The 19,590-nt window shown below is 52.0% G+C and overlaps 3 protein-coding genes across 9 annotated transcripts; 2 read left to right on the top strand and 1 right to left on the bottom strand.

Moving 5' to 3' along the window:
- Positions 1–888: 888 nt before the first annotated feature.
- On the top strand, positions 889–6,546 carry Ybx2 (Y box binding protein 2). Of its 3 annotated transcripts, XM_087571921.1 has the most exons (10): positions 1,240–1,440; positions 1,867–1,930; positions 3,261–3,294; positions 4,140–4,229; positions 4,458–4,636; positions 4,807–5,091; positions 5,269–5,372; positions 5,519–5,696; positions 5,988–6,072; positions 6,165–6,538. In XM_087571921.1, the coding sequence occupies exons 5-9, from the start codon at positions 4,532–4,534 to the stop codon at positions 6,036–6,038; spliced, it is 723 nt and encodes a 240-aa protein (XP_087428047.1). In that variant the 5' UTR covers positions 1,240–1,440; positions 1,867–1,930; positions 3,261–3,294; positions 4,140–4,229; positions 4,458–4,531; the 3' UTR covers positions 6,039–6,072; positions 6,165–6,538. The 3 variants fall into 3 exon arrangements, with proteins under 3 accessions (NP_001292141.1, XP_087428047.1, XP_087428045.1); NM_001305212.2 differs by lacking the exons at positions 1,240–1,440; positions 4,458–4,636 and adding an exon at positions 889–1,228 and having other exon boundaries at positions 6,165–6,546; XM_087571919.1 differs by lacking the exon at positions 4,458–4,636.
- Positions 6,547–7,188: 642 nt separating this feature from the next.
- Positions 7,189–13,619, bottom strand: Slc2a4 (solute carrier family 2 member 4). Of its 5 annotated transcripts, none has more exons than NM_001430054.1 (12): positions 12,680–12,725; positions 12,521–12,578; positions 11,157–11,273; positions 10,892–11,064; positions 10,675–10,799; positions 10,446–10,561; positions 10,171–10,333; positions 9,877–10,064; positions 9,606–9,710; positions 9,393–9,494; positions 8,697–8,900; positions 7,189–8,229 (listed from the first exon to the last, which is right to left on the bottom strand). In NM_001430054.1, exons 2-12 carry the CDS (start codon positions 12,551–12,553, stop codon positions 8,026–8,028), a joined length of 1,530 nt encoding a protein of 509 aa, NP_001416983.1. In that variant the 5' UTR covers positions 12,554–12,578; positions 12,680–12,725; the 3' UTR covers positions 7,189–8,025. The 5 variants fall into 5 exon arrangements, with proteins under 5 accessions (NP_001416983.1, NP_036883.1, XP_087426053.1 ...); XM_087569927.1 differs by lacking the exon at positions 12,680–12,725 and adding an exon at positions 13,051–13,619 and having other exon boundaries at positions 7,192–8,229; NM_012751.2 differs by having other exon boundaries at positions 12,521–12,725.
- On the top strand, positions 13,208–16,128 carry LOC102555366 (cofilin-1-like). Its single transcript, XM_087575144.1, is given in 4 exon segments — positions 13,208–13,332; positions 15,583–15,775; positions 15,777–15,828; positions 15,831–16,128. Coding segments are annotated over 4 exon segments (609 nt in total). The 3' UTR covers positions 16,070–16,128.
- The last annotated feature ends 3,462 nt before the right edge of the window (positions 16,129–19,590 follow it).

Here is a 19,590-nt window from a genome sequence, read left to right on the forward strand (position 1 = left end):
TACATGTATGGATATTTTATTCAAACTAAGCAAAGAGCTGTGCTTTGTTCTAAATCTGTAAACTTTGTTACTTTCTTTTCTTTTCTCATTTCTTGAGACATTGTCTCTCATTGTAACCCAAAATGTCCTGGAACTCGCTATAGGACCCAAGCTGACTTCCAACTCAGCAAGGATGCACTGGGGAGGCGAAAGCAAAAGGATCAGGAACTCAAGGCCAGGCTGCGTTACAGAGACCTTGTTTCAAAAACCCTAAAAACATAAAAAAAACAAGGGGCTTCTACTTGTGATAGCCACTGTGCCTGCCCTGGAGTATGCGTGGACGTTCCGTGCGGGAAGGTACCCAGGGCGGTAGGGGGTGGAGAGTAGAGTCCAGGCACCGACCGTCTGAAGAGTGGAGGTCAGCCGCCCCCCTGGCTGCAGAACCGCGGCTGCTGGCCGCTACCCCCACCCGGGTCGTCAGGGGCAACCTCGGAGGCTCGCCCGGGCCCCGCCTTGCGCGCAGAAGCCAGGTGGCCGTTGGGGCGCCACCAGCCGGTTTGATTTCCCGCGGCCGGTGAAAAGGGGTGGAGGGGGGAGGGGAAATGAGTCATTAGCCAATGGGCTGAAGCGAGTGCATCACGTGACGGTGGAGAGGCGGGGCCCAGGTGTACTTACGGAGTTGCGGGAGGGGGCCGTAGCTTCAGAGCGCAGTCTAGGAGGCGGGGCTGGCGTGCGGGCTTTGGGGGCTGCGCGGCTACGATTGGCCGGCGGCCGGGAGGAGGGACCTGAGCGCGCAGCTTCAGCCCACTGCGATTGGCCTCGGCCCGGGGCCCGCGGCAGGCGTGCGGGCGAGGCTCGGGGCGCGAGGACCGAGCGGGGTGGCCGGTCCGCGAGCCGGGGGGAGGGGCCGGGGTGGTGGTGGTGGCAGCGGCGGAGGAGGCGGTGGCGGCGGGGGCCGGTACTGGACCCGGCGGGATGAGCGAGGCGGAGGCGGCAGTGGTGGCGACAGCGGCCCCCGCGGCGACGGTGCCCGCGACGGCGGCAGGGGTGGTAGCGGTGGTGGTACCGGTGCCCGCGGGAGAGCCGCAGAAAGCAGGCGGCGGGGCGGGCGGCGGGGGCGGAGCCGCCTCTGGCCCCGCTGCTGGGACCCCCTCAGCGCCCGGCCCTCGCACCCCTGGCAACCAGGCGACGGCGGCCTCGGGGACTCCCGCGCCCCCGGCCCGGAGTCAGGCGGACAAGCCGGTGCTGGGTGAGGGGGGGGGCACGCGCTAGGGCGGCTCTGAGGGTCGGCGGGCTGGGGGAGGGGCAGCAGGGTTTGGAAAGCCGAAGGTAGGCCTGGCCCAAAGGACTAACTGGTCCGGGAGCTGCCGAACAAACTATTAGTGGATTCCGCTGGAGGGAAAAATTGCCGCACCTTCATGAGCCGGAGGGCCGGGCAGGCAGGTTCAGCTAAGGCTTTGGGTAGGAAAATAAAACCTCAGGGTCTGGCCACACCCCTGTTTGCGGGATACTTGGTGTAGTTGACTCCGGTTCTTGTTAGGTAAACCTCTGAGCTTGGGAAGCAGGTGAATGGGGACCCTTAAATTTAGGAGGGCTAGAATGGTGTTGAGCTTTGAACCCTGAGGGTGGACCAGGTGAGTACCCGGTTCTAGGTGAAAGACCTGAACTTCGTAAGATGTGAGGAACGTGGGTTTGAGAGCCTGAAATCCCTGTGTGAGTTCTTCACTTAGAACTGGAGTAAGAGTACTTTACACTTCCAGTGAAACCTGGTTGACTCGCAGCTTGTTAGGGCGGCAGGTTAGACTTTAGCTTAGTTTTCTCTCAAAACTCAGCCCAACCCCGTCTCTTCCCCCATCTTACTATCCCCACTGCATCTCTGCCTGGCAGCAATCCAAGTCCTGGGCACTGTCAAATGGTTCAACGTCCGGAATGGTTACGGATTCATCAACAGGTATCCGAGGAACCCAGGGAGGGGGAGGAAAGGGTGTCTTTTCCGAACTGACAGACCTGTGGGATTGGACACCTTATTTCATCTCTACCCCTGCCAAGGCACATGGTTGTGATGTCCAGCTGAGGCTGGTTGAAAGTCTTTAACCACAGCACCAATGTGTGCTTACTGGCAAGAAGACGCTGCACCCACATCTTCAAGGGCAGTAGAGGATTAATGACCCAGGAACTTGGCAAACCTGACCCTAACCTTCCCAGCTCCTCTCTCACCTTCTGGAGTTGCTGCATTATTTTTAGCATGCTGTGTGCCTTTGGGGTAGAATGTTCGGGGCTCCTGGTTGGAGTCCTCACTGATTTCCGGGTGAAGGGCAACACTCCTGGCACCTTCACAACTTCTATCCCTTAAAGAGCTGTGGCTCATTTGAACCATGCACCCCTCTCCCCAAAGGAAGCTGATGTGCAGGAAAGGAAAGTGCCTGCCCGCCAGAGAGTGCTGCTTTGCTTCAGTTGCAGCCCCACCCATTCCAAGCTCTGGGAGAGGCTGTGGCCTTATTCTGACCTAGTAGAGCCAGGTCCTGACTCTGGCCTTCCCCAGCTCAGGCCCCCTGCCCAGCCATGCTCTCCTGGGAGCCTCAGTTCCCTCTTTACAGGCTGACCTTTGTGCAGATTCCAGTACTTGAAAACTAGAACATTTGTTCTGGGGAAGGCAGCTTCCTGCAAAGAGTCCTGTCCCCTGTCCTAGGACTAAACCAGAGACATAGGCAAAGTGGTGACCAGGACTGAGAGTATGTCCTTTCACCCTTGTTCAGCTTGTGTGGAGAGCTTGTGGCTCTCCAGGCTGAGGGTGGCTAAAGGCTTTGTGGCTGTTTGGAGAATGTCCTATGTTCTCTCACAGCTGTGCACCCCTGGCTCTGGCCCTGCTTTCTCCCTCTTTGAGCATAGAAGGAAGGAGCCTGTGGAATTTTCCAACCCCAATAGGGGTTGAAAGGAGAAGGAGATATTGGCCAGGGAGTTAGACCTGGCACCAGCAGGTTCTGAGGTGCCTCTGGGGTAGAAGGTGAGGCTGTCCTGGCTCCTTCAAGGTGCCTCTGCTGCCTCCTCCCACGTTTCCCTATGAAGTCCAAGTTTCTTAGTGGATTTACAGCATGCTTCTCTTTGCACCAGCTTTTGGGGCCCTGGTGGCTTGCTCTTCTTGCTCCCAGGGTCCCATCATATCCCCAGGAACTGGAACAGTGAAGAAGCTGGGCCCATCTTGGGAATGGGCACCTAGGGAGGCCTCAGTGGAACTGAGTGCCTTACCCATCACCCCCTTAACAACCCATCCTGTTCTGCAGGAATGACACCAAGGAGGATGTCTTTGTTCACCAGGTAAGAGCTAGGTTGGCTTTCTGAGGGGAGGCACTTGCCCTCCCTTTGGAAGCCTTTGCCATAACCCCTAGAGCTGCACACAATATTTCTCTGGCTCTTCACAACAGCCTGACTGTAGCTGGCCTCCCATCTGCCTCAGGTGCCTGTATGAACCACATTAGCCCAACTTCCATTGAGCTGCTAAACAGCTGTCAGAGTTGTGTGTTGCCCCCAGGGCATGGCATGCTCACCACCTCCTGGGACCTGTTAATACCACAGGAAGGAATCAGGCAATTTTCTGAGGGAAAGGCCAGAGACACTTGGGTGCAGTGAGTCTCAGTGTGTTCTGTCGACCAGCAGCAGCATCACCTGAGTTCTCCGGCCCCGCCCCAAGCCACTGAATTAATCAGACTTGGGGCTGGGGCCCGGGCACTCTGTTTTAACATGCTCCCAGGTGATTCTGATGCTGGCTAGTTTGAGAACCACTGCTGTGGTGGAGGTGCTCAGTGGGATTGAGGTAAGAAGCACAGTATGTTTTACCCACTTTACAACTTCAGATGGTTCAGCCTTTGTTTTGCTCTTGAGTTCCTACTGCCTCCATGTTTTGAAGTCCTTGGGGGTACAAGGGGAAGGGAGGACATCTTGGGGGATAGCAGCTCCCCTACTAATATTTTATTGTGGCACTGTGGAGATGTGCTCCAGGCCCTCCCCTTCCCCTCACTACTTTGACCACTTTCTTGCTCTGCCTTCCAGCCCTAGACTCCAATAAAATGTCACCAAGAATGGAGTTGGGTGGAGGCTGAAGCTGGTTCGAGGGATCCTGGCTTTGCTGCCCTCACCTTTCTCATGACTTTTCCCTCAACCAGACAGCTATTAAAAGAAACAACCCCAGGAAGTTTCTGCGAAGTGTTGGAGATGGGGAGACTGTGGAGTTTGATGTCGTGGAAGGAGAGAAGGTTTGGGAGCTGCTGTGGGGTGGAGTTGGCCAGCACTGTGGGAGGGTGGCCTGGAGGTGGTGGGCAGAGGCTTTGGCCCTCCTGGGACCAGCTCTGCCTCTGGCTGTGGTGGAAATGGGGCTTGCACTCTCTCACCTGATGTCGCTGATTGCTAGAGCTGCTCTGGAACATGTCCTAACGAACCCATCCCTGTCACCAGCCAGTAACATGTGGGTTTCTTCTCTTTAGTTCACCAAGCACTTCCATGTCTGTTTTCTACACGGGACCCCAGCCCTAACAGGACCCTCAGTCAGTCCTCTGGAATGAAGGAGGGACAGTGGCTCTCTCTATCTCATCCTGTCCTGTCTTTACACTCTGGGGGGAATGTGGCAGTTATTTCTAAGGACAAGTTGTTTCTTCTCAGATGGGTACAAACTCCTTCTGCTGCCCCTCGGGGGAGGGGAAAGGAGTGGTTTTGAGGAGTAATAGGGTAGAGGACTTGGGCCTGAAGAAGGGGGACACCAGTGATCTGGCAGGTTTGTAAGTGCTGTGTGTGTTGTCAGGGCAAATTCTGATTGTTGCTTCTCTACCTCCCCAGGGTGCAGAAGCTGCTAATGTAACTGGGCCTGGGGGGGTGCCAGTGAAGGGCAGCCGCTATGCCCCCAATCGACGTAGGTTCCGTAGATTCATTCCTCGGCCTCGCCCGGCTGCCCCACCACCCATGGTGGCAGAGGCTCCCTCAGGTGGGACAGAACCTGGCAGCGAAGGGGAACGGGCAGAGGACTCGGGGCAGCGACCTAGACGACGGCGCCCACCTCCCTTCTTCTATCGAAGGCGGTTTGTGCGAGGCCCTCGGCCCCCCAACCAGCAACAGCCCATAGAGGTGAGACAAGAGTTGCAGCCAGAGAGCTAGTTCTCCACATTATGGAAAAAACTTGGGGGGGGGGGGTTGTGAGGGCAGAGACCAGAGAATATCCTCACAGGAAGTAGAGCTAAGATCCAGGAAGTGCCAAGGACACCGGGAGCTCCACAGCCTACCTAGGCCTTTGTATGTTCCCAGGGCTCCGATGGGGTAGAACCCAAGGAGACAACCCCATTGGAGGGTGACCAACAGCAGGGAGATGAACGGGTACCCCCACCCAGATTCCGGCCCAGGTACCGAAGGTAAGACTGTTTTGTCTTCCCCTTCAGAGTCCAGTGTTAGGCCTGTGTGAAATGACAAATTCTAGAGCCTGGAGCAGATGAAGACAAAACAGGGAATCCTGGGGACTCTGCCCAGTTTCCTGATCTGTCAGTTTGATTCTTTATAGGCCTTTCCGCCCCAGGCCACCCCAACAGCCTACCACAGAAGGTGGGGATGGAGAGACCAAGCCCAGCCAAGGCCCCACTGATGGCTCCCGGCCTGAGCCCCAGCGTCCACGAAACCGTCCCTACTTCCAGAGGCGTCGGCAGCAGCCCCCTGGCCCCCGGCAGCCTATAGCTGCGGAGGTGAGAGTCTCGGTGTGAAAAAGATCAGCTATACTGTCCTTTTCCTTTGCTTCGACTTCTTCCTTTTGCACCTCTGCTGCTTTCCTTGTCCCCATCTCTCTGGTATCCTGCCTGGCCGACATTACTACCAGGACACCCTGCACAGGCAAGCAAGCCCAGGTTGCCATGCCCCATCCTTATCGCCAGCTTTGGAGTGGGAAGTGTGTGTGGGAACTGGTTGGAAGGGATGAGAAGAGGAATGTTAAGAAAAGGTTGTAAACAAGTAAGTCTTAATTTACCATTGTTCCTTAGACCTCAGCACCTATCAACAGTGGGGACCCCCCCACCACCATACTGGAGTGATTCCAACTCAGAGGACACCCAGAGCTACCATCTGGTGAGTGCTGCTTCTCAGGGTAGGTGACCAAGAAGGCCAGGATTGGATTCTGCTAAGTTACCCTTTATGATTGGTCTCTCTTTCTTTCTTAGGTATCTGCCAGTTTCCAACTGACTCTACCCAGCATCCCCCTCCCCCCTTTCCCATAATTCATGACATCAAAACATCAGCTTTTCCCTTGAGACTCAGGAGGGCCAAAGCAACAGCCTTTGGCTTTTTTCTCTTTTTTTCCCCTCTCCCCTAGCATGGGTTGAAGGAAGGGATCCATCCTTATTGTTCAGAGGCATCACCTCCCTCCCCTAAGTCAGGCTGAGAAGGAACCAGCCAGCTCATACCTCCTCCTGATTGTTTTTCTTCCCCACCCATTTATTTTTTGTTTCCCTTCGACCTCCCCCCATCACCTCTGAAGCCATTTTATGAACTGTCATGTGCCACCTGAGCCTCCAGTAAAAACAAAAGCAGGCTTTCTTGTTGTCCTGGTCTCTGGCTCTTCTGTTTGAGAACGAAGACTCACTGGTGGGTGGGGCTTCCTTGCTTGCTTCCTTAGTGGTGATAAGAACTCTTGTCACCAAGAACAACTGGATCCATAACTGAGGGTGAGGTCTTGGCAGTGTCTGGGCACTTGTTGAATATAGTTTACAACCATTTACTGTCGTTTAAGCATTGATAAAAATCAAGGTAGGAAGCCAGATGACCCAGCACTCAGGAAGCTGAGACCGCAGGATTTCTAACTCTAAGTCATCCTGGGCCACATATTCTATCTCAAGAAAACAGATGGTTTTAAGAAGTGGGGCGGGGTTGGGGATTTAGTTCAGCGGTAGAGCGCTTGCCTAGCAAGTGCAAGGCCCTGGGTTCGGTCCCCAGCTCCAAAGGGGGGGGGGGAAAGTGGGGCATTCGGGTTCAGGCCTGTAAACAAGCGCTCTGGATGGTTGAGGCAGGAAGTTTGCAAGTTCAAAGCCAGCCTGGGCTCTATAGTGAGACCCTAGTTTTTGGAGGAGGGAAATGAAAGTTATGAAAGTTAATGTGAATAAGTGACAGAATCTAGAGGCATCTGCTCTCTGGAAGAGGTGAGGCATTTTCTGTCTTAGCACACACTCCAGTTCCTCCACATCAGGACACTTGTCTCCATACAGTGACTTTATGGATGAATCTCTATATACATATTTAATACACCAGCCCCCAGGTTTCTGCTCCCTATCGTACATACAAAAATACCAAAGGCTCCCTCCCAACCAGTGTTTATAGGCAGCCTTTCAAATCCCCTCCTGCCTTAGTTGGTCAGAAGCTTTCGGGTTTAGCACCCTTCCTGGAGGGGAACAAGAAAGTGTTGGTACCCACACTTGGCAGCCCTGGGGAACAGGCCAGGGCCCCAAATGGAGACTGATGTGCTCTACCATCCTTGCCCTGTCAGGGATGTACTGTTGTGTTCCTTTGCCCTGGAGGGTGGAGCCTACAGCAGCGAGGCAAGGCTAGATTTTGGGAGGGTGTATCCTTTGCCCTGGAGGGGTCAAGACAACCCCCTTCACCCAGAGTCTATGTGGCAAGAGTTCAGTGAAAGCGCCAGTTTGTGGGAGGAGTCATAGTAGGAAAGCACTCACTCACAGCCCCCCTGCTTCTCATCCCCCTGAACTCAGGGCAGCTTCACCCTCCAGCAGACCCCTTCTCTTAAAGGGAACAGAAGTATTCTAGAGCTGAGTCTCTGGATAGGGGTAAGAGGAAGGCAGGACGGGAGAAAAGCCCATCTAGGTGGCCACAGCCTAGCCACAACACATAAATAATCCAAAAGAATCACACAGAGGGAATGAGGGGTATGTGACCCGCCCCTCCCTCCAGCTTCCCAGTTCCCCAGGCTGCTGTTTCCTTCATCCTGGAGGTAAGGGAAGAGAGGGCTAAAGTGCTGCGAGGAAAGGAGGGAGTCTGGTGGGGAGGGTGGCTCTCCCACCATTTTGCCCCTCAGTCATTCTCATCTGGCCCTAAGTATTCAAGTTCTGTACTGGGTTTCACCTCCTGCTCTAAGAGAGAAGGTGTCCGTCGGAAGGTGGCCGAGATCTGGTCAAATGTCCGGCCTCTGGTTTCAGGCACTCTTAGGAAGGTGAAGATGAAGAAGCCAAGCAGGAGGACGGCAAATAGAAGGAAGACGTAGGGACCCATAGCATCCTGGGACAGTTGGAGAAAGAAATGTTGACAGAGGGGTGGGAAGCCAGGCACCAAAGACTAAGGGAACTGGGGCTGCGTAAAGAACAGGTGTGGCTCCTTAGGAGGAGGCAGTGGGAATGACCGGAAATGGAAGCTTACATTGACAATTTCCTTTAGCTTTTTATCCTTTGCTCTCCTAAGAGTGTACACCTGGGGTAGATTTCTAAACCATTTATAGCATTAGTAGAAAGTTTAAGTTATACTACTGGTTTATTTTTTAGAAGGCATCTAAGCTGCTGGACCACTGGTTTCCACCCATCTATTTCTGCCTCTTTCCTTTGATCCTGGTGAAGTAACCCCACCAGACTTAGCTTCCAGGGACCACCTGCAAGGCAGGGAGTCCCTGACCGGACAGTGAGGGGACTAGGGTGCCTTGCCTCTCCCCTGGCCACTGGTGTGGGAAACCCAGCAAAGGGTAGGGAACCTACCGCAACATACTGGAAACCCATGCCAACGATGAAGTTACAGGTCCAGTTGGAGAAACCAGCTACAGCCATGGCTGCTGGGCGGGGGCCCTGGCTGAAGAGCTCGGCCACAATGAACCAGGGGATGGGGCCAGGACCAATCTCAAAGAAGGCCACAAAGCCAAATATGGCCACGATGGACACATAACTCATGGATGGAACCCGCTCCTAGAGACCAGGAAGGAATAGCAGGAAATTTGGGTCCGGCCTCTCTAGATTTCCCTTGCCTTTGGTCCAGGGTTTATCGTGTAGAAGCTGCTACTCTAGGCTAAGCAGGCCTGGAGCATCCCTGGCCACTGCCCTTTTAGACAGGTGCCACATGTTGCCTAGGTTGGCCTTGAACTTTTAAGGCCTCCACCTCAGCCTCCCAAGTGTCGAGCTGCCCTGGAGCGTCTCTGAGAGCTGCCATTTTGTTGGCTACCTCAGAAGGTTTCAAGGTAGAATATTCTGGTTTCTTGTTCCCTTGGCTCTGAAGCTGTGTTTCTGTGAATCATGCTTGTGAGGTTTCATAGGAACTATTACGCTAGGTTCCTATGTCCCCAGAGCACCTTGGAAACAGACTGTAGACTGTAGCACCCATGATCCTGGCACAGTCATAGAGCCTCTTGGGGCTATCCCCATGGGTAAGACTGCTGTGTTCTCAAAGTCCCAAGGCCTCACCAGCAGCAGCAGAGCCACCGTCATCAAGATGGCACAGCCACACATGCCTGCCAGGCCCAGGAGATGGAGTGTCCGTCGCCCAGCTCGCTCTACTAAGAGCACCTATGGGGAGAGTGGGGAGGGGGAGCAGTGGTTGGCAACAAACAAGGTAGGACCCCAGGGCACCCAGGGCTACAAAACCAATGGTGTGGCCGTTATACAGGCAAGAGTTACCGAGACCAACGTGAAGACGGTATTGACCACACCAGCTCCTATGGTGGCGTAGGCTGGCTGTTCCACCCCAGCTAACTCAAAGATGCTGGTTGAATAGTAGAAAACCTAGAAGTAAAGGGGCAGGAGAGGCAGAGCTAGAAATGTCTGGTCCTTTATTCCAATCACAACAAACTGGGCAGAGCCTGAGTGCTAATAGAGAAGGTGGCTTGTTCCCTTCTCCCTTTTCCCAAACTGGTACTTGACCTGGCTCTGCCTGGGTCTCCATACGTACAGCATTGATGCCTGAGAGCTGCTGGCTCAGCTGCAGCACCACTGCAATAATCAGAGGCTGCCGGTGGGTGCGGCTGCCCAGGAGCTGCAGCAAGGACAGTGGACGCTCTCTTTCCAACTTCCGTTTCTCATCCTTCAGCTCAGCCAGTGCATCAGACACATCAGCCCAGCCTGTCAGGCGCTTTAGACCTGGGGGTGGGGAATATCAGGCTTTATGGAACCTGAGAGGAGACCTACTTACTAGCAAGATGGGATGGACATATGGGCCTGGGCTAGATGCAAGGTGAGAGCTCACTCTTTCGGGCAGGCCCCTCCAGGTTCCGGATGATGTAGAGGTATCGGGGGCTCTCAGGACAGAAGGGCAACAGAAGCAGCTGCAGGAGAGCAGGGAGTACTGTGATAGCCAGAAGCAATGGCCACAGGGTAGCTGTGCCCAGCATAGACTCCAAACCCAACACCTGTAGGAAAAGACAGGAAAGAGGTAGAGTGACTTTGATCTCCCTCCTGCCCAAATACAGACGTCCACTCCAACTTCTACTCCTAGCTCCCCACAAAGCCAGGCCTACTTACCTGGGCAACCAGAATGCCAATGACGATGGCCAATTGGTTGAGTGTTCCCAAGGCACCCCGAAGATGAGTGGGGGCGATTTCTCCCACATACATAGGCACCAACCCTGATGTTAGCCCTGGGCAGAAGGAAGAAGAAAAAGCCGAGGATAGCTGCATATTCCCACATAGAAGCCCATACATGATTAAGGAGAGCAGAGGCACAGAGTGGAGCCATAGCACCTGTGGGTACCTGAGTAGGCGCCAATGAGGAACCGTCCGAGAATGAGTATCTCATAGGAGGCCGCGGCATTGGCTAGGCCCATGAGGGCGCCCCCCAGCACAGCCAAGACATTGTTGGCCAGCATAGCCCTTTTCCTGGCAGGCACACAGAGAGGAGGGCTGGTCACAACACCCATGCTATGGCCCTCCTTCCTACTCCTCCCCGCCTCTGCCCTCCAGCTCCATACCTTCCCAACCATTGAGAAATGATGCCAATGAGAAAGGAGGAAATCATGCCACCCACAGAGAAGATGGCCACGGAGAGAGCCCAAAGGGTAGTGAGGGTGCCTTGTGGGATGGAGTCCGGTCCCCCAGGACCCTGCCTACCCAGCCAAGTTGCATTGTAGCTCTGTTCAATCACCTGGGGAGGGGGGGACATAAAAGTGACTTGTAGAGACCTTTCTCTTCCCACCACCTGATGTATTCCCACCCTGACAGCCGTGGGTCACTCACTTTCTGTGGGGCGTTGATGACTCCAATGTTATAGCCAAACTGAAGGGAGCCAAGCACAGCTGAGAATACAGCAAGGACCAGTGTCCCAGTCACTCGCTGCTGAGGGGGTTCCCCATCCTGGGCAGACAGAAACAAAGGGGAGGTATGTCACACAGAGTCATGTTTGACTTCCTTCAGGGGCCCAGGCCCAGCTGGAGCAGGAAGATGCTGGGCTCCATCCAACATACTGGGTGAGAGAAAGTGGGCCATATTAGGAATTGTACAAAGCTCTCACTGTAAACAGAACTCCACAGGAACCTGGGCACGTAGGAGAAAACTGATGTCTGTGTCTACACTACAGGCAAGAGTTTGAGGATCTAGACCTCAAAATACCCCTGTGACCTTGAGACAGACTCAGATTTGTGTGACCTTGGGTAAGTCACTTCCCTACTCTAAACTGAACCTGGATTTCCTCTTCTGTCAGGTGATATTGTCTCCCTTAGCTACCTGTCAGTCTGTGAAAACTCTTGGAAAAATCAAATTCAACTATAACAGTATCCAAGACAGTGCCTGTTTTTATAAGTGTGGTGTTAACATCAGCTCTAGTCCTCATCTCTTCCCTCTGGAAGTTCTCTCAGCTTGCTCCAGCAGGCCCTCAACAGGCCCAAGAAGGGCTATTCCAGAAAGGGCATCTGGGTCATTGCTTTGGGGTAGCTTTTAGGTCTAGGCCTAGCCTCCCCTCAGCTCCTAAAATGGGACCAAGTACTCTGGGATGTGACGGGATTTTAGCAGGGAGAGAGAGTCATGTCCAGTGGAAGAGGAGGGATGGTAGTGAGTGGTGTGAGGGGCGGTGGCAGTGGTGGCTGCTGCTGGCGGCACAGTCTGTCTCCAAGCAGAAACCTGAGCTGGGGGGGGGGGGGCTGACACTCCCCTCTGCCCCTCCACCCACCGCAAGGCCAAGAGAAAGTTCAGCCTCCTGGGGGACTGCCAGAAGTGGGGGTGGGGCCCCCGAAGTGCTCTGGTCCTAGAAACACTGTAAACCCGAACAGCTCCGGGAAGGTGAGTCTCCGGATCTGCCTTCTCAAATAGAGTCTTGGGCAGAGTATCACCGGATGCAGCGCACAGGAGAGTAGGAAACAAGTTCTGGATTTCTCAGAATCTAGTCTCTCAGCCTGGGCACGTAGAGCCTCTCGGACACACTCTGTCTCTTGGCGGGATTGGAATTTGACCGTCACGGGTTGTCTAGGCTGAATATAAATAGCCAGCCCCCCATCTCCAACCCCTGCGCCTGCGCAAGAACCGCCCCCGAACTGACCCCAACCCGAAACCCAGCCCCCAAAATCTGAACCAGATTCCCCAATTCGCCCCAGAATGCTGAACCTTACTTCAGAGCCGATCTGCTGGAAACCCGACGGCATCTTGTTTTAAAAGAAGACTCAGGCACTGCAATAAAAAAATGAATAGGGTATAGTGTCCCGGCCTGGCGGGCAGAAGACCCCGGCCTTCGGAAGTGGTGTGCAAAGGGCGGGTCTGGTGGGACTCACTGCCACAACCCAAGGAACCGGAGAGCACCAAGGCTCTCCGGGATCTAATGAGATGGGCTTGAGGGGGAAAGATGCGGAGAGCTGAAGCCACCTCCTCACTCCCGCCCCGCCATGGGCCACGCCCTTCACAACACCCATTGGCCAGGAGCCCGCACACCCCAAAAGGCCACGCCCCCAACCCTAAGATTAATGCCAGCTGGGGAGACACGCCCCTAAGGTTCCCGCCTGCCTCTGGGATTTCAAAGTGGGGTCCTTGGAACAAAAGGCTCTTCCCGCCACCCAAAATCCTGGACTGCGAAATTTCTTAAAGAGTTAGTGCAACTGGTCCCCCTGAGAGGTGGAAGAGGAGGGTATGGGCTAGGTGTACTTGCCAGGGTACGGGGTAACTCCAGCAGGGTGACACAGAGCCTGCGGGTGTGTGTGTGTGTGTGTGTGTGTGTGTGTGTGTGTGTGTGTGTGTGTGTCAGAAACAATGCCCCGAAGTAACCCGGAATGGCTATTTTTAGCTCCCACGTTAGGCTCCGCCAAATGTCAGGTCCCGGGTGTCCCAGCCTGTCCCAGGCGGGGGAGGGCAAGGGAGATGGAGCCTTAAAGGGTCCGCGACTCGCTTCCCACAAGGAGATGACCCAAGGGACCAATAACTTCCGCTCCCCGTGTGTCTGAGAACCGTGTCTGGTCGTCCTATCTTTCCACGCACTTCTGGGCGGTGCACAGTCTACTGGCCCATCCCCTCCACACATTTCTCTACATTGGTTCCTGGAGGGAACCCAAGGGACAGGTGCTCACGCCGGTCACATCACCCTCTCTGAAGTCCCTGAGCCTCCAGGCATGTGCTGGCCGCGTGGGCGACAAGCTTTTCAGAGTCAGCTCCTGTTTTGGGTCTCCAGTTGAGAGGGCACGACCTAAGCACGTCCAGGGAGAGAGCACTGGCAGAGAATGTGGAGAGAGCTCAATTCAGAAAAAGCGCAAGAGAAGTGCAAGGCTTCTAGTGCCACCTAGAGGGAGAGTGAAGAACCTTAGTGAGTTGAACCAGAGTAGCGAGCTTCTGAGGTGGTTTTCATCTATAAACACTTCCCCTAAGAGCTCATTTACTTACAACCCAACCCTCTCTGGAGCACCAGATCCATAAGTCTAGCTGCCCCCAGAATGGTACATATGACGAACATGTACAAGCATGAACCTCCTTCTAAGTTCCTTTTCCCAACGAGCTAACCAGTCACCTTCGTTGTGTCTTGTCAACTCTGGTGTTTCAACCTCTCTTGCATGTTGGTCTTCTTCATCTGTAACACCACCACTTTAGTCCAGACTATCCTGACATGACTGCTTTTCCTGTTTCTCCTCTTTCCTGAGGAGGAGAGTGGAGGGGCAAGAAAGATGACTCAGCAGTTAAAAGCACTGACTGCTCTTCCAGACTCAGGTTTAATTCCCAGCAACCACATGGAAGCTACAACCATCTGTAACTTCAGTTCCAGGGAATCCAACACCCTTTTCTGGCTTTCATTGGCCTCAGGTACATAGGTGGTACATAGATATACGTGGAGGCAAAACGCCCATTCACATAAGAAATACTAAAATTAAATTAAAAATAAAGAGAAGCATGCCCAGGAATGGTGGGTCACGTCTTTAACCCTAGGGCCAGCCTGGTCTACAGAGTGAGTTCCAGAACAGCCAGGGCTTCAAAAACACAAACCAAAACACCATATACACATGCACGCACGCACACGCACAAACCCAGGAGGGTAGTTTACAATTTCCAAAACACATCACATTTGTTTCATTTTGTTTCGTTTTGACAGTCTTGCTGTACCTGAAGCTGACATGGAACTCAGTGTATAGTAGATTAGCCTCAAACTTGCTGTTCTAGCCAGACTTCTGAGTGTTGGGACTGTAGATCTGAGGTTAACTCCTGCCTAGAGTCACTGTCTTTTTGTTGCCCTGTGGTCAAGTTTGGATTCTCCTACCCAGATCTTCCCTTAACTGTCTCCTTCCTTGTCTCTACCCCTTCTCCTCTTCCTCTCCATCCTCTTCTTCCTTTCTCTCTTCCCTTTTTTTATCCTTCCTGTCCCTTTTTCCCTCTTCCTCCTTCTCCTGGCCTAGAGCTTACTATGTCAGCCACTCTGTCCTTGAATTTTGTTACTTTGGCCTCAGCTTCATGAGGCCTGGGATTACACTTGGTGCCTTTGCCTGTCCCTGAGGTCTGGAATACTAGAGAATTCCTATTCATCCTCCAAACCAGGGCTCTCGGGGTTGGAGAGATGACTCGGTGTTTAAGAATTCTTGTTGCAGGGGTTGGGGATTTAGCTCAGTGGTAGAGCGCTTGCCTAGGAAGCGCAAGGCCCTGGGTTCGGTCCCCAGCTCCGAAAAAAAGAAAAAGAAAAAAAAAAAAAAGAATTCTTGTTGCAGGGGCTGGGGATTTAGCTCAGTGGTAGAGCACTTACCTAGGAAGCGCAAGGCCCTGGGTTCGGTCCCCAGCTCCAAAAAAAAGAACCAAAAAAAAAAAAAAAAAAAAAAAAGAATTCTTGTTGCAGAAGACCTAGGTTAAATTCCCCGCATCTACATGGTGGCTCACAATCAAGTGTAACTCCAGTTCCAGGTGATCTGACACCCTCTTCTGACCCCTTTGGGCACCAGGCACACATGTGGTACACAGACGTGCGTGCAAGCAAAACACCAAAATAAAATAAAATAAATAAGTACATCTAAAGGGAATAATTTTTTTTCTTTCTTTCTTTTTTTTTTTTTTTCGGAGCTGGGGACCGAACCCAGGGCCTTGCGCTTGCTAGGCAAGCGCTCTACCACTGAGCTAAATCCCCAACCCCTAAAGGGAATAACTTTAAAGGTTCAATCAGCAGCTGCAGCAGCTCAGTTCTTCTGTAGCTCTTTCTGTTTCCGTCTGGAAACAGGGCCTCTGGTGTAGCAGTCTCTGATGGTGTCATCAAGGTGTTCAATGACATGAAAATGTGCAAATCCTCAAGGCCAGAAGAAGTGAAGAAAAGAAAGAAGGTGGTGCTCTTCTGCCCGAGTGAGGTTGAGACCATCATCCCAGAGGAAGGCAAGGAGATGTTGGTAGCAGATGTGGGGCCGACTGTGAACGACCCCTTACTCCACTTTTGTCAGGATGCTGCCAGACAAGGACTGACAGGCGCTACACTCTCTAGGATGCAACCAAGGAGAGCGAGGAGGACCAACCTGCTGTTCAACTTCTGGGCCCCTGAGAGTGCACCTCTTCAGAGCAAAATGATCTGTGCCAGCTCCAAGGATGCCATCAAGAAGAATCTGACAGGAATCGAGCATGAATTACAAGCTAATTGTTTCGAGGAGGAGGTCAAAGCCTGCTGCACCCTGGCAGAAAAACTAGGTGGCATCTTCCTGGAGCACAAGCCTTTGTGAGCCACCTCCAGCCCCCTGCCTAGTAGCCCTGGAGGTGCTCTTGGGTGTTATAGGCTGCCCCTTTCCTGCCAGGCAGAAGGGCTGGGGGTATCCCAGCAGGGAGGGGACAATCCCTTTACCTCAGTTTCTGATTGTTCCTCCCTCCCACCCGGTGCACTTTCTCCTCCCTCATCCCTGAGGGTTCTGGCCTTCTCAAGTTGATTTTGATTTTCTGATTCCTCTTGGGTTTAAGCAGACCAAGTCCTGTCCCAGGCATCCAGTTTTTCCCCATCCAGCTTCTAACCACAATAGTGACTCTGTGCTTGTCTGTTTAGTTCTGTGTGGAAATGAAATGTGGAAATGACTGTCCCTGTGCCAACTGGTTGCCCTCCCCTTTCCCTTGATCTTGGCCACTCATGGAAGCAGGACCAGTAAGGGGTCTTCAGTTAAAAAGAAAGAAAAAAGAAAAAGAAAGAAAGAAAGAAAGAGAGAGAGAAAGAGAGAGAGAAGGAAAGAAAGAAAAGGAAAGAAAGAGAAAGAAAGAAAACATTAAAAAGGCTAATTAGGGGTTGGGGATTTAGCTCAGTGGTAGAGCGCTTGCCTAGCAAGCGCAAGGCCTTGGGTTCGGTCCCCAGCTCCGAAAAAAAAAGGAAAAAAAAAAAAGGCTAATTAACAAAATAGAGTTTAAAAACAAATCAAGACTTCCCTCCTAAGCTATCTCTCTCTCTCCAAACCTACGTGTTTAAATGCATAAACACTTAGAAAGATAGTTTAAAGAGCGAGGCCGGGTATGATGCTGCTCACGTTTCATCCCAGTACTGGGGTATAGATGTGCGTGGATTTCTATGAGGCCAGTCTGGTCTACATATCCAGTTTCAAGCCAACCAGGGCTACACAGTGAGACTCTTGTCAAAAATAAATAAATAAAATAAAATAAAAATAAAAAATAAAAGAGCGGGGGCTGGAGAGATGGCTCAGCAGTTAAGAGCACTGTCTGTTCTTCCAGAGGTCCTGAGTTCAAATCCCAGCAACCACATGGTGGCTCACGACCATCTGTAATGAGATCTGATGCCCTCTTCTGGTGTGTCTGAAGACAGCTACAGTGTAACTCATATACATAGAATAAAATAAATTTAAAAAAAAGATTAAAAAAAGATAAAAGAGCAAAGCTTGGAGGTAGGGTTGCACACCTTTTTTTTTTTTTTTTTTTTTTTCCCCCGAAGCTGGGGACCGAACGAACCCAGGGCCTTGCGCTTCCTAGGCAAGCACTCTACTGCTGAACTAAATTCCCAACCCCGGGGTTGCACACCTTTAATCCCAGCACTCCGGAAGCAGAGGCAGGTGGATCTTTGAGTTTGAGGTCAGCCTGGTAACAGAGAGAGTTCCAGCACAACCGGGGCTACACAGAGAAACCCTGTCCTGAAAAATCAAAAAAGAAAAAATGAGGGTTGGCAAAACGGCTCCCAAGGGACGTCCTTGCCACCAAATGTGATAACCTGACTTCAGTCCCAAGGTCGTATGCTATGGAAGGAGAGAATTGACTGTCACAATGTTGTCTTCTGACATGCACATGCAAAGTAAATGAATACATTATAGTAAACAAATAAAATGGTGAGATAGCTCAGAGGGCAGAGTGGTGCTTGTGCTCAGGCCTGATAACCTGGGTTAAATCCCTTTGTCCCACAAGGTGGCAGAAAAGATCTTTGGCTATGTGCCTGCTTTTGCACTCCAACACACACACACACACACACACACACACACACACACACACACGAATGAATGAATGAATGAATGAATGAATGAATAAAATTTAAAAGATTGTGGAGAGGTGCTGGGGACATAGTTCAAATACAAAGTGCTTACACACGCATAAAATTCTGGGTTGGATCCCCAGCGCTGTAAACTGTTGAGTATGGTAGCACAGGTCTATAGTCCCCAGGCAAGAAATTGAAGGCGACTCTAGGCTATATAGCCAGTACAAAGCCAGCCTGGGCTACATGAAAGTCTGGGGGTTGGGGTTTTAGCTCATTGGTAGAGTGCTTGCCTAGCAAGCGCAAGGCCCTGGGTTTGGTCCCCAGCTCCGGGAAAAAAAAGAAAAAAAAAAAAAAAGAAAAAAAAAAGAAAAAAAGAAAGTCTGGATTTTTGTTTGTTTGTTTGTTTGTTTGTTTGTTTTGAGTGTTGGAGACATAGAAGATTCAGAAGGTGAACAGAGAAAGAAGGTAGGGTATTTGGAGAAGGAGGATGACTAACACGGAGTGGAGAACAGAGGAAAGGGAGATTCGTGGATTCGTGAAACAGAAGCTCGGAGTGTGTGCTGATCTTTTACAGAGCTCCTCAGCTGGTTTATCTTGGAGCCTGTTGCAGCTTTCCCCAATCTCTCCCCCTTATCTCGGGAAGCTAATCCATGCAGACATTCGTTTTCTAAACCTCTGTATCTAGGTAAGGAGGCAAGGGGCTGGACCGTAGGAGAGAGATCCAGGGAGGCTCCCGCTCCCGCTCACCATGCAGGCTCTCATTTCCTTTCCAGTGTCCAGGTCAGAGGTGGAGGCATCAGTTCAGCTCAGAGAGCATTCCTCCTCCTCTCAGGCCTCTCCTGTGTTTGATTTCTGTGTTGGGATCAGGTGCAGAACACTGAACTCATAACATACGTTTTAATACAGCATTACTCTGTTGCCCAGGCTAGCTTGAGCAATTTAAGGCAATCCTTCTGTCTCAGCTTCCAGAGTATGTGAGCCACCACACCCATCGTAACCCATTTTATTTATTTATTTATTTATTTATTTATTTATTTATTTATTTATTTATTTATTTATTTATTTATATTTTTGTTTATTGAGACAGGTTTTCTCTGTGTAGCCTGGCTGTTCTGGGACTTAGTCTATAAGCCAGGCTGGCCTCGAACTCAGAGATGTGCCTGCCTCTGCCTCCTGAGTGTTGGGATTCACACCTGGCCATAGCGCAGTTCTTTTTTTTTTTTTTTTTTTTGGTTCTTTTTTTCGGAGCTGGGGACAGAACCCAGGGCCTTGCGCTTCCTAGGCAAGCGCCCTACCACTGAGCTAAATCCCCAACCCCATAGCGCAGTTCTTGATTTGTGTCTTTGTTGATGTCTGGTTTGTTATTATTTTATTTTTAACACATGATTGGTGGTGGTGGTGGTTATGATGGTGTGTGCGTGCACACATTGTGTGCCACACATGTAATAGTCAGTAGACAACGGTTGGTGTTGGTTCTCTCCTACAGGGGGATCCAGGCTGTCATGTTTGCACGGACATTGATTTACCTACAGAGTCGTCTCAGCAGCCCTGCTTCTCCTTCTGAAGGCTTTATCTCCGGGTTCAGCATGTGGTCAAGGCAGATTGAAAGAGTCACTATGTAGCACAGATGAATCCCTAAATTCCATCCCCGTACCAACCCCATACACCAGGCATGGTGGCAGCACATACCTGTAATCCTAACATTCAGGAGGTGGGGGTAGGATCAGGAGTTCATGACAACTTGAGGCCAGCCTAATGCTACATAGTAACATAGTGAGAGACCTTGCC

The sequence above is a fragment of the Rattus norvegicus genome, chromosome 10 (assembly GCF_021556685.1).
Source record: "Rattus norvegicus strain SHRSP/BbbUtx chromosome 10, alternate assembly SHRSP_T2T, whole genome shotgun sequence".
NCBI lineage: Eukaryota > Metazoa > Chordata > Mammalia > Rodentia > Muridae > Rattus > Rattus norvegicus.